General features: G+C 40.2%; 1 protein-coding gene across 2 annotated transcripts in view; it reads left to right on the top strand.

Moving 5' to 3' along the window:
• Nucleotides 1–12,929, top strand: part of mib2 (MIB E3 ubiquitin protein ligase 2) — a 64,947-nt gene that overhangs the window by 18,374 nt on the left and 33,644 nt on the right. For both annotated transcript variants that reach the window (XM_080853664.1, XM_080853663.1), the window contains exons 4-10: nucleotides 3,204–3,310; nucleotides 4,704–4,898; nucleotides 5,028–5,170; nucleotides 8,299–8,406; nucleotides 9,997–10,101; nucleotides 10,527–10,689; nucleotides 11,220–11,353. In XM_080853664.1, the coding sequence (XP_080709790.1) occupies nucleotides 3,204–3,310; nucleotides 4,704–4,898; nucleotides 5,028–5,170; nucleotides 8,299–8,406; nucleotides 9,997–10,101; nucleotides 10,527–10,689; nucleotides 11,220–11,353 (955 nt within the window). The remainder of the gene's footprint in view (nucleotides 1–3,203; nucleotides 3,311–4,703; nucleotides 4,899–5,027; nucleotides 5,171–8,298; nucleotides 8,407–9,996; nucleotides 10,102–10,526; nucleotides 10,690–11,219; nucleotides 11,354–12,929) is intronic.

Genomic DNA, 12,929 nt, shown 5'->3' with positions numbered 1-12,929 from the left:
GTTGCAAGATATAGCGATTTGAAACAAGAGTGAATCAGACATGACCCATAAACCGCTTTTCTTATTTTGCTGTAAATACATTCCCTAAAGGCAGTGTAGGTGATATATTTCAGAATTTTTTTTTGTCACTTTTCTTGAAATCATCTTTACATCCCTATATCAATAAATAAGTAAATGCTCTGACAATCTAAATAAAAATATCTGTTATCTATTTTAGCTTCAGGGCTGTACAAAGCCATCCCAAATGAATTGTTTGGATGGCCTATCTACCTGTCTACCTTTCTACCTGTGCGCACTCTTCCAATGCACTCATTGTGCCTTGTGACTGCAGTCTTCCACAATGCTAGGCAGACATATTGCTATATTATCTAGAGAAGTTGTAGAGGAATGGAACAGAATGTCCAGTTCCACCTCCACCTACAACAGCTTGTACTCCTACACAAAGCATGAAACAAAAGAGAGAAGTACAAGGGATGTATACTGAAAGGCCTCCATATTTAACAAACACAAACTTTGTGAGCCAAACATAGAAGCACAGTCTGATACGAGGGTTAAGGGGTTTGTGACGGTACAGTCCAACACCGCCTCCTCTCAGTCTGTCCCCCCAGCCACAGAAGTCCTCAGGCAGCACAGGAGAGGAGGAGAGGGTCTGAAGCCAAGGTAGACGGATCCGTAAATGCCCCCACCATAGAGAGACCAAGTCAGGCAGTGGTTTGTAGTTGGTGGTGTGGCAGTTAACATAGAGCTAAAGCTTTACTCCCTGGGAGATCAGGAGGTAAAGAAAAATGAGAGAGTTAAAGGGACTGAAAAGTGTTGCTATGGTTGCTGTATTTCTTTTGGACATGCTGTATTTCTTTTAAAATGTATAAATTAATTATTTTTTTATATTTATGTTTTTATTTATTTATGTAGTGATTGATTGATTGATTGAAAAAGTGATGGTTATGTAGGTTAATTTATTTTTTATAAATGACTATGAATGAGAGGGATGCCCCTTACCCCACAAAAGGTCTGTGCAAGGCCCTGGTTGCAACTGCATTTCAGTCAACGTTCCATTTCAATGTTATTGCATTTAGCCACCCCACTGCTCACTGTCTGGTAGGCCTTTCAGAGTGGCTCATTCATTTTGCGAAAACAGCATTTCCAGACTATAGTCCCGGCAAAATGTTTGGAGCAATAGGCGGCTAGATTTGGTATGCCCCACATTTGCTTTTAATGACAGCATGTATGCAAGCTCCAAAAGATGCATGCAAGCTCCAAAAAGCAAAACCTGATGACCTGTGGTAATGCAGCATGATCTGTCTTGATGTTGCAAAGAGTATTAGGCTGATTTTTGCTTTCGGCCTACTGCATCTTAATACTCATCTGTATGGCCAGTGAGTGTGTGTGTATATACATATGTATTGATTTATTTATTTATATAGATAGATAGATAGATCTATTTATTTACAGAGAGAGAGAGAGAGAGAGAGGAATATAAACTCTACGTGTACGCCAAAGTGCCAAGACTGTAGAGAAGGGATTACTCAAGTCAGTGTTTGCAAGCTGATTAACATGGCTATGTGGAGACGGCTGTTGTTGCTCAATCTTCTCTGTGCTCTTAGTGCAACATTGGTATAATTTGTGTTTGTATATGTTTAGATTAGTCTATTTATTAGGTGTACTATATATATTATACTGTTCCATTGGTTCTATGCACTTCTCTGCCATTTCTGCACATGATGATGGAGGTGTTTGTCAACAGTGATGGGTTTAGTGCACCTCTAGCACAGACAGACTGTTTGGAGAGCGCAGCCCAGACTATATTTAAACATCCACCCCGAGTGGCTTTGCTGTAGAAGAGGCTTAAGTGGGGAAGAGTGTGTGGGACATATGTGATGTTTTTAATGACATGAGAGTGCGCATGTGTACACACATTTTAACTGCGTGGGGTGGAGCTCTTCTAGATGTTGAGGAGCGCAGATAGATCTACTTGAAATTAGAAAATCAGATGCACAACTGCCAACATGGGAACCATGAAGTTATGGATTACTCTTTCAAGCCCCAAACAAGGCCTGTAACCATAACTGTTACAATTTAATTGGGTTTCTTTTGTAGGCTGTCCGTTTTTAGATAACAAGGGAAAAGAGATTAAGGAACAAGCTGTTGAAGTTGGGAAGAGATGAATGGTTATGTGCTTTCTATTTCCACTGTGGAAGGCATATGCAAGAGAAACTGTGGCCCTTTTTTAACCAGGAAGGACCAAGGGCATTGACAGGAATTTCAGATTTTTGTATAGTTTTGTCTGAAAATATGGGAATAGGCAGTTCCTTTGCACCACCAAGATCAGATCAAATATTTACTATAAGGTATGTTACTCCAGTGCTTGTTTTTGTGATCAGATCAGATCTTTACTATAATGTACGTTACTCTAGTGTTTGTGATCAGATCAAATCTTTACTATAAGGTATGTTACTCTAGTGTTTGTTATCAGATCACATCTTTACTATAAGGTATGTTACTCTAGTGTTTGTGATCAGATCAAATCTTTACTATAAGGTATGTTACTCTAGTGTTTGTTATCAGATCACATCTTTACTATAAGGTATGTTACTCTAGTGTTTGTGATCAGATCACATCTTTACTATAAGGTATGTTACTCCAGTATTTGTGATCAAATCAAATCTTTACTATAAAGTGTGGTACTCCAGTGTTTGTGATCAGATCACATCTTTACTATAAAGTGTGTTACTCCAGTGCTTGTGTTTGTGATCAGATCAAATCTTTACTATACGGTGTGTTACTCCAGCGCTTGTGCTGAAGGCATAGAACTGTTTGGAAATCATTCACTAGCATGCTCATGTTCTCTACAGCATGTAGAGATATTTAAATTTAGTTTAGTTTATTCTCTTTTCAGTTTCTTCACTCTGGTCCACAGGATAGGATTTCCTCCCAGATATATTCCCATGACTAAATGGATATTACAGTGTAGATATTTTATTATTTGACAGTTGGAATAGATTCCCTTTTACTCCGAAAACAATCAAATGGGAATTCATTAATAAGGCATTTTGAAAGTTCAAAGACCGTTTGCTGTACCTATACATTTAGATAGAATTTATTTATGTTTTTACAGTTCACAGTAGGCTGGGTGGTAACAGATGTTAAATGTTAAAAATAATATGTCAGATTCATCCTTTTTCTGCCTGTATGTGCTTTAACAGAGTGAGCTTGGCACCAAGGCAAAATCTGTCGCGGATTATCCTTAAAGGCATCTTTCAGGGAGTGAAGGTTGTGCGTGGACCTGACTGGGATTGGGGCAGTCAAGATGGTGAGTCGGCCTTTTGAGAATGACACCACATGATGATAACCTCAAATTGTCCATGTGTATACAAATTGAAAAGTGTTCTGACATGGCATTCAAAATATTTAATTCAGAGTGTCAAGGCACTGGTTTTGTTGATAATATTGACCTGCAAAGCCACAGCTTTTACTTAAGTGTTCTAATGGTAAATTGTCTTTGTGTCTCCTTAATTGATCATCTTTAAATGCTAACTAGTGATTAAAGGCATCTTTGTAATTGTGTTATGAAGCAGGTAATGTTATTTGAAGCAGGTCATGTTATATGAAGCAGGTCATTTGTCTGTCCTTGGGTGGTAAGGCACTAGCATTCCTAAAGATCGAGTCATTATTCAGAATAGACAAGAACCTTGGCATTCTTTTGTTGTTTGTGTGTGTGTGTCACATTCAATCACATCTTTACATATTCATGTCCAGGTGCATTTGATTAGGAGTGACTGAGGGTTGGTGCTCAAAGTAAAGTAAAGTTAGGTGTGTAGGTGCTGAGGGTTGGTGCTCAAAGTAAAGTAAAGTAAGGTGTGTACGTGCTGAGGGTTGGTGTTCAAAGTAATGTAAGGTGTAGGTGCTGAGGGTTGGTGCTCAAAGTAAAGTAAGGTGTGTAGTGACTGAGGGTTGGTGCTGGAGGTTGATTTCTGTGTTTGTATTGTAAGTCCAGATTGGGGTGACAGTAATGTATGGGTAGCCTGGCCTGACACTAAAGTGAAAAATGGCATTGGCAGTTTGGAACACATGACGAGATTGAGAAAGCCAGAGGCCAAATAATAACTCAATGTATGGTGTGTGGTATAGTGATGTGTTTAGACACCGCAAGTATCACTTTGAAAGGTTGGTAATCATTGCTATGTGCCTGTGTGCATACTCAGCACATTAAAATCGCTATGAGGAATGTCACAAGCACCTCCTAAAACAGAGGGGTAGGTGCTTGTGACCTGGTGTTTGAAATCCTACTTTTACATCCATTTCTACTGCTTTTGTGGCACTTTGTTTTTTTTGCAACTTGAACATATTGATTTGCACTTTCTACCACTTGACATGATTTTTCTTTCTTTCTTAGCTGAATGGATACATTTTGGTGTCATCTACCACCCTTTCACCTTCTCATTTTAACCCTTCTTTCCAAGACACACAGTTTTCTAATACAATTTCTTGTCCTGCAACTTTGCCAGTGTTTCTGTGTGTGCACCTATGTATGGATATTATGTGTGTTTGTGGGGACCTATGCATGGATATTATGTGTGTTTGTGGGGACATATGTATGGATATTATGTGTGTTTGTGGGGACCTATGTATGGATATTATGTGTGTTTGTGGGGACCTATGTATGGATATTATGTGTGTTTGTGGGTATGCCCTCACACCCTCAGGAGGCGAGGGCAAGGTTGGCAAGGTGGTGGACATCCGTGGTTGGGACACAGAGTCCGGGCGCAGCGTAGCCAGTGTCACTTGGTCTAACGGTACCACCAATGTGTACCGGATGGGCCACAAGGGCAAGGTGGACCTGAAATACGTCTCTGATGTGCAGGGGGGATTCTACTACAAGGAGCATCTTCCAAATCTAGGTACTAATGTTGAAAAATGTATATATATAATTTTGTTGTTAGCAACTTTCAATTGCTTCTTCCCTGAGCTCTGTCAGCCTTTTCACTGTTTTGTTTTTCCTTGTGTGCTTGGTGACTGTGTGTCCCCAGGTGAGCATGCAGAACTGCAGAGGCAGGAGAGTACAGATGGGCATGTCTTTCAGCAAGGAGACAAAGTCAAGTGTCTCCTGGAAGTGGACATCCTTAAACAAATGCAGGAGGGACACGGCGGGTGGAATCCCAAAATGGCAGAGGTACATTCACCTGTTACCTTCACCTGGTGTGTTTTGTGAGGAAAAAACTTTCAAGTTAGAAACCCTTGAGGATTTTCATTATCAAAATGAATGAGTTTCCACGTGTTGCATCGCATCCTGAGTAAGCAAACTTATTTTGAGTATTTACATTCATTTTCAGAATATAACTGAAAGACAGCAGGCTGGCTATGGATCCTGGTTAGCTAGCTATGTAGCAATTTATTCCACAAAGCAAAATTAGTTATGCTATGTGTTCCTGTGGCTCAACTGGTAGAGCAACTAGTTGAGCAAGATGCTAGCATCATCAACAAAATGTACAGATATACAGCGGGTAAAATAAGTATTGAACACGTCACCATTTTTCTCAGTAAATATATTTCCAAAGGTGCCATTGACATGAAATTTTCACCAGATGTTGGTAAGAACCCAAGTAATCCATACAAATAATAATAATAATAAAATAAGCTCAGAAATAAAGTTACGTGTAATAAATGAACTGACACAGAAATGACACAGAGAAAAAGTATTGAACACGCTTACTGATATTTCTTTAATACTTTGTACAAAAGCCTTTGTTGGCAATAACAGCTTCAAGACGCCTCCTGTATGGAGCAACTAGTCGCATTACCCACTGTTTTCTTTGAAACAATTGTACCTGCTAACTCCAAATCTTTCTGAAGCTCTCCACAAGTGGTCCTTGGCTCTTGGACAACTCTTCTGATAATTTGTTTCACCACTCTGTCAGAAATCTTGCGAGGAGCACCTGGTCGCGTCAAATTTATGGTGACATGATGATCTTTCCACTTCCGTATTATGGCCCCAACAGTGCTCACTGGAACATTCAGAAGCTTAGAAATGCGTCTGTATCCAATGCCATCAGAATGTTTTGCAACAATTAGCTTGCGAAGGTCTTGAGAGAGCTCTTTGCTTTTACCCATGATGAGATGTTACTTGTGTGACACCTTGGTAATGATACACCTTTTTGTAGGCCATTAGTTGGGACTGAACCAGCTGATATTAATTTGCACTGACAAAGGGCTAGATTGCTTACTAATTACTGATTTCAGCTGTTGTCTTGGCTTTCCATGCCTTTTGGCACCTCCCTTTCTTCATGTGTTCAACACTTTTTCCCTGTGTCATTTCACATTATTACACATAACTTACGTTCTGAACTTATTTGGTTTGATTTCTTTGCATATATGGATTACTTGGGTTGTTACCAACATCTGGTGAAAATTTCATGTGAAAAGCACCTTTGGAAACATATTTACTGAGAAAAATGGTGACAAGTTCAATACTTATTTTACCCGCTGTACATAGAATCATTATGGAGTTTGGGGCTTGAACTAGCACAAATCTATCTACTGAAAAAGCATGCAAAAATAGTGCCGTGCAGTGAGTAAACCTCGCGCCCCTTAACGCCCGACTCACATTGATGCGTTGATCCAACGGAAGGCAGAGGAGGAGTCTGGCGCATGGGGTTCTGTTGATAACGGAGACGTTATAGTGAGATTGACAGGTCATCAAACCAATCAAGTCACTAGCAAGCTTTTCCCCTTTGAGTAGTTGCATGCTATCATTAGACAGGGTGCTCAGAGACCTCGCAAATCCTATGATACGTATTTTTCAGTTACAATAAAGGGGTTTTTACATTGTACAGTGTCTATTTCTCGGTAACTTTTAAAAAATCTTACCAAAAAAAAGTCAAACAACCAACTTGTAGGTACAAATACGACCATCTACGGAGTTTGGCAGCCATCTTTTTTTTTTTGAGTTTGCCGCTCTGTAGACGTGAGCATATACGGGATATGATTGGCTAGCGCCTGTGCCGTCCGTTATGCATGAAAGGCAATATGATTGGCTGACGCATGTATTGCCTCTCGAAAAGTTCAACCTTCTTCAACTCTTGCCGCAAGCAAAGCATGAAACGCAACGCACACGAACCAAACGGAGCCACAATTCAGTTCGGCAAAGGATGACGTCACCCCATGCAAAGTGAATGGGGATGCGTTAACCCTGACGCATCAACGCCTTCCAACGCAACAATGTGAGTCGGGCGTTAGAGATGTGTTAACGAACGAGCACATGAGTGCACTCATGAGTTTTACCCTGTTAATGTTTATATTTTCCTGAAATGCTGAAGCACCATTCAGACTTCAGAAATATGGCTTTAGCCTACAATATTTCTTTCATGTTTTTAGATTTTTTTTTAACCTTTCAAACTAAATATTACACCCTGGACGTTATCCTCTAGACCAGTGGTCCCCAACCACCGGGCCGCGGCCCGGTACCGGTCCGTGAGGCATTTGTTACCGGGCCGCACAGAAAGAATAAATAATTTATATAACTTCCGCTGTATTCATTATAAGCGTCCGAGAGGTGTTTTATTTTGAAAAATTACCGGATTTTCTAGGACGTATCATTCGCCTGTGCCTCTTGTCACGTCAAGACGCTTGTCTCGTTCAAGTGATCAAAATGAAAATGAATCCCGCAAACTGGCGAAAATGAGTAGCCTACAAAACTAAAATCTTTGGAGAGCTTATTTGAAAAGGCCCACTAAGGAGCCTACGGCCTCCAAAACATAAAGCTTCTTTTAACAGACAATACCAGGAGTCATACTTAAAATAAGGGTTTATCGCAACAGGTGATTCTCACGCAACAAGTCTGCTCTGTATAATATGTGGCGACAAGCTAGCAAATAATCCAATGAAGCCTTCAAAACTGCTTTGGCACAGGGAGACCAAGCACTGATTCAGCGTTATGGTGAGTTGTATTTTTCATGCACTTAGCATTCATAATACAATGGTGTTGGTCGCAAGTTAACGCCACTTCATGTTAATGTTAGCTTTTATAGACTCCATTCTATCAAACTCGCGATTGCCTCACGGGTGCAATTGATTGATTCACATCAATATGAATGGATGACATGATTTACAAGTGGTGAAAAATTACACCTTGAAGCCGGTGCGTGAAAAAAATTGCCTCGTTAAACCGGTCCGTGGTGCAAAAAAGGTTGGGGACCCCTGCTCTAGACCTAGTTTTAAAATATAATTAAATTTAAACATACATTAAAATACATTTTTCTGAGCAATATTTCTTTTTGAATAACTTGTTTTTACATTTGTCAGTACATTTGCAGAATCGGAACTGTCCACAGGATCACAGAAAGGGGTGATGTTCGTGTACAATATACCAATAACATCCGCTGGACATATCACCCTGGAGCTCTTACCAAGGTGAGAACTCTGCTACTGCTAAGTCCATTATTTTACAAGGTGATCATTGCAGTCTGCACTTTGTACATCAAGGTTTTTTATATGGGTTTTAGATGAAATCTGTATCCACTCACATACAGTATTTATTTTATTATAAATGTTTTTGGATCCGGGTATGTGACAGTGTAAGCTGCAACACCACAACGAAAATGCAAGCAGAAGCATAAATGTGATGTTTTGATGAAGCTTTTGACTAAATTTAGGCCATTTTCTGATGACATTATAAAAAGGACTTTCTCCCTTACTTTCAAAGACATTTATCCATCTGGCAGATCATTTATCCAAAGCATCTTACACTTTGATATGGAACCAGCATCACACCTTGGACAGGCACATCTGAGCTCAGCATCTGGGAGTGTAATATTGACCATTCAGTTAGGAAATTGACAGCTCATTTAACTGAACAGAATATTTCAACAAATGGCTACATAGGCAATGAAGATAGGTCCAAATAAGACAGAGGGCCTTAGTTTCCATGCGCGCGCATGCGTACTGTTGCACCCAAGAGGAGATGTTCAAAGAGAGGTGAAGGTGTGGTCTAAGGCATTAAGTGGGCAGAGCCAGGCCCAAGTTCATTAGTGAAATGTTTAGTTAAAGCTGACCAATGGCATTGTTGACAGTCCCTTTAAACAGAATACATCAGACACGATTACAATATAAGGAGATGGTAATATGGCCATGGTTTCTGGATAGTGGTTGCTAGGAGAGCTTTTACAAGGAATAAAGTGTAGGGCTTCTTCTTGTCAAACCTGTTTTAAATGTCCTAGCCTCATCCCTTCAAACGGACTGCTCTATTGTTCTATCAGGGTATGTCATTTTCTAACATCCATGACAAGCTGATATGTCCAAACTTGCGTAACATGTGATACACATTCAATTTAATATTCTTAATTCCTCCAATTAAACATATTTGCAACTCTGGACTCAGCCACTGAAATGAAAACAAATGTCTAGCTTAGGCTACATCTATGTTCAGTTCAGTTTGTTTATTTGTTGAAGAGGGACAGTGTACATTAATAAACATTATGTAAATGCACCCAATTGTAGCCAAGAGGCTAGTTTCTATTGGCAGTCCCCCTGCCAGAGTGTTATGCTGAAATGTTAAATGCTTCAGCACACATCGTGGCAGTTGCTGAGGTGCGACTTATGAGAGCAGGCGAGGTCAACTCTATTCTATGGAAATGAAAGCTTTTGGATGGAAACCCATGTTTTCTTAGAAGACTACCTTTATTCTTTTCCCCAGTAGGATAGTCTACGTATGGTATTTTGTTATGGACATGGATAACTATGGTATTTGACATTAATTAGATTGAAATTGTATCCTTTACGTGGCTCTTTGACTTTGAAAACAAAGTGTATTTGGTGCAGTTGATGCATCTGAAAACAGTCTGTGCAAGAGCTATTGTTCGTTGATCGCTTTAACTCCAGTTCAGCATGACATCACAAAACTACAGGCCATACATCATTAAATTAAGTGAAATGAAATGGAAATGGTGTTAACTGCATCCTACAGCATAGCTGTTAACTTGTTTGTTTTCTGATTGACTGCAGGTGAACACATTTGGTGTGGGTGAGCTGGTCCGGGTGTTGGAAGACATTGAGAGTGTTAAGAGGCTCCAGGTTGGCCATGGCGAATGGACGGACAGCATGGCATCTGTATGTTAATCCCCTTCGACAAGGGCAAACCTGATTCAATCTCTGTTTTCGCTGAAATACACACAATCACCTCCTTCAAGCTGTTCTTCATAAACCTTAGCTAAAAATACTCTAAAGAGAGTTATTTAGAAGAAATGCAGGCAGTTGCCTCATTGAAAAAGTTGTATTTATTTCACAACATAATGTTGTCAAAGCTGCTGTTAAACAATTATTAATTAAACATTATTATGTTGATTTTTCTCACAATTTGATTAATTTTAGTTATGCCTATTTGCATGTAAACATGTCAAATGTTTTTTCAAAAGTATCACTTTAAGAACTCGAATCATGTTTAAATATGATGATATACCCCACAGTTGCAGTTGCTAGTCATTACATGGGTAAACTCTCTTTTAGCTGATCAGGCTCTCTGTTTCTCCCATCAGGCCCTAGGGCAGGTGGGTAAGGTGTTGAAGGTGTACGCTGATGGGGACCTGCGCGTGGCCTTTGGCAGCCAAACATGGACATTTAACCCAGCATGCATTTGTGCCCAGCCAGTGGAAGTAAACGCCAATTTGATGACAACTGAGAACCCGAGTCAGTCAGGATGTAAGCACAGTTTGGGGAAGCACACTTCCTTCTATGATCCACATCATCTCTGCCTGGGCCTGTGCTAACACTCGTTGCTTTTGCAGCTTTCTTTTTCAGCATCATTTGGTTTGATGTACTTTCCAGAGTGTCTTTTAAAATGACAAATGCCAAATCATTTATATGTATGTCTTCTGTGGTGTGTCTTTCTCCTGTTGTGTAGCAGTCATGTGCATGCTTGCGTTGCTTCCTAAGAGCTATGAATGATTTTTAAGTTGTTTGTCACAGAAACGCCTCTCCTCAAGCTTCATGTTTTGTTTGTTTGTTTGTTTTTTAATGCGTTGTCTTCCTTCCAAATGGTGCACATGATTTTGTGTTTGTGTGAATCAAGGAAACCTTTGTGTTTTACTCATTCTGTTGCTTGCTGCATTCTGTTACATCTGTATACACTTCTTAATGTATAAAACAGCATTCAACCTTACCATTCTTTCTGTTATTCAAATATTTACTTTCTCTCTTCTCTTTTTTTCCTTGGTATTCTCTGTGCATAGGCCGTGTAATCTCTGTTCTAGAGAAGCTGCTGTCCCAGTCGACAGAGCAAGATAACCCCAGCAGGCTAGTGATTGAGGCTGCACGGGGCAGTGCCACCAAAGTACAAGAGCTGCTGCAGAAATTCTCAGACAAGGTAAGCTCCATTGTTCCCTCTATTCTCTCATGCTAAATCATTTCTAAACATAATCCCACTGAACCCAGAACCCTTACATGATACAGAGTCTGAGTGGGAGGATAAAACAGAAGTACACATGTGGGATATGCACATGATACAGTGGAGTCTAGAAACCATCAGCAAGCAGCTTGGTGAGAAGCAGACAACTATTGGTGCAATTATTCGCAAATGGTAGCTCTCGGTCTGGGGCTCCATGCGAGATCTGGCCTCGTGCAGTATCGGTGATCATCCGAAACGTGCGGGATAACCCCAGAACTACATGAGGGAAGCTTGTGAAGGATCTCAAGGCAGCTGGGACCACAGTCACCCTGAAACTGACCACTGAAGCTCTTGCAATCCCTTATATGTTTCTGCAACATTCAGCGAAGCACCTCCGATAATGCTTCACATAATGCAGATTTCATATGTAGGTTGAGCACAGCTCTCAAGCAGGAGCCTTTCACAAGTCCACGCAGAGCACTGCAGATGGGGACCTAGATTAGGGACCATGGCACCCAGTCACTTGGCATGAAGTTATTTTTTAATCAGCGTTTTGAGCTCGGCATTGAAGTATGCCAGATATTCTAGGACAGCATTATATGAGCACATTCCTCATATAATCAGTTTTGATGTACGAAGACACACGCTCAATCAGCGCCAATTTTACCGTTTTTCTGTGGGACTGTAGTGTGCCTTTGTTGGTGCTATTTTAATGATGTTGAAGCAAATCTTTGCTAAAATATATCAGTACTTACTACTTATACATGTCAAAGATACAATTCCAAATATGGTTTTAAATGGTGGTAAAATAACTGTTTTAACTACAGATTTAGCAGAATTACATCTTTCCCGCCATCTTGGATGAGCACGCGCACGGGAACAAGTCTTTTTGTCTGTTTTGCTACTTAAAGGGACATTTGTTTAAACTAGTGGATATCAAAAACAAACAAGAAATCACAAACATTCATAAATAACTGCTTAATTACTTATTTGGTAAGCATTTCTTGGCAAAATAACCGTTTTGAAAATCGTACCACAGGTAACACATATCTTGAATTAGGCCAAAACTTAATACCTAAATAAAACGAAAACAAATGAGCAGTTTCACTAGGGCACTAGGGTATAAACTAATTGTGTGCCAAATTTCATCTTTATCACTCTTGTCACGATCGAGCCTAAATTGTGCATTAAGCCACCTGACTATGGGGCTCGTAGAGCCCTTGGGATAAACCTGGATTAGGGTAAGAGAAAGAAACCCTAGAAAGCCTGGTCACCTTACGTGCTCAAAGAAATATGGCCCCTACATCTGTATCAACGACAGTACAATATGATGTGTAGAAGGAGAGGGAGAAGTTGCCCGGCATGGTCATTTCAAATTTGAGGTACGCACAGGAGACTTAACCCAGGTTTGGGAATGCGTTCCAACAGCTCCTTAACTTGACTGCTGAATTTGTGTCAATGCCAATGGTAAATATAGGGTTTTAATCACACACTGACATCACCAATGAGAAGGAGGGGCGTAGAGAAGTAGGTGAGCGAGAGCAAGAGAGCAAGC

This window comes from Sprattus sprattus (assembly GCF_963457725.1).
Source record: "Sprattus sprattus genome assembly, chromosome: 16".
Classification (NCBI taxonomy): Eukaryota; Metazoa; Chordata; class Actinopteri; order Clupeiformes; family Clupeidae; genus Sprattus; species Sprattus sprattus.
The sequence above is the reverse complement of the archived record's forward strand: the minus strand, read 5'-3'. Positions and strand labels throughout refer to the sequence as shown.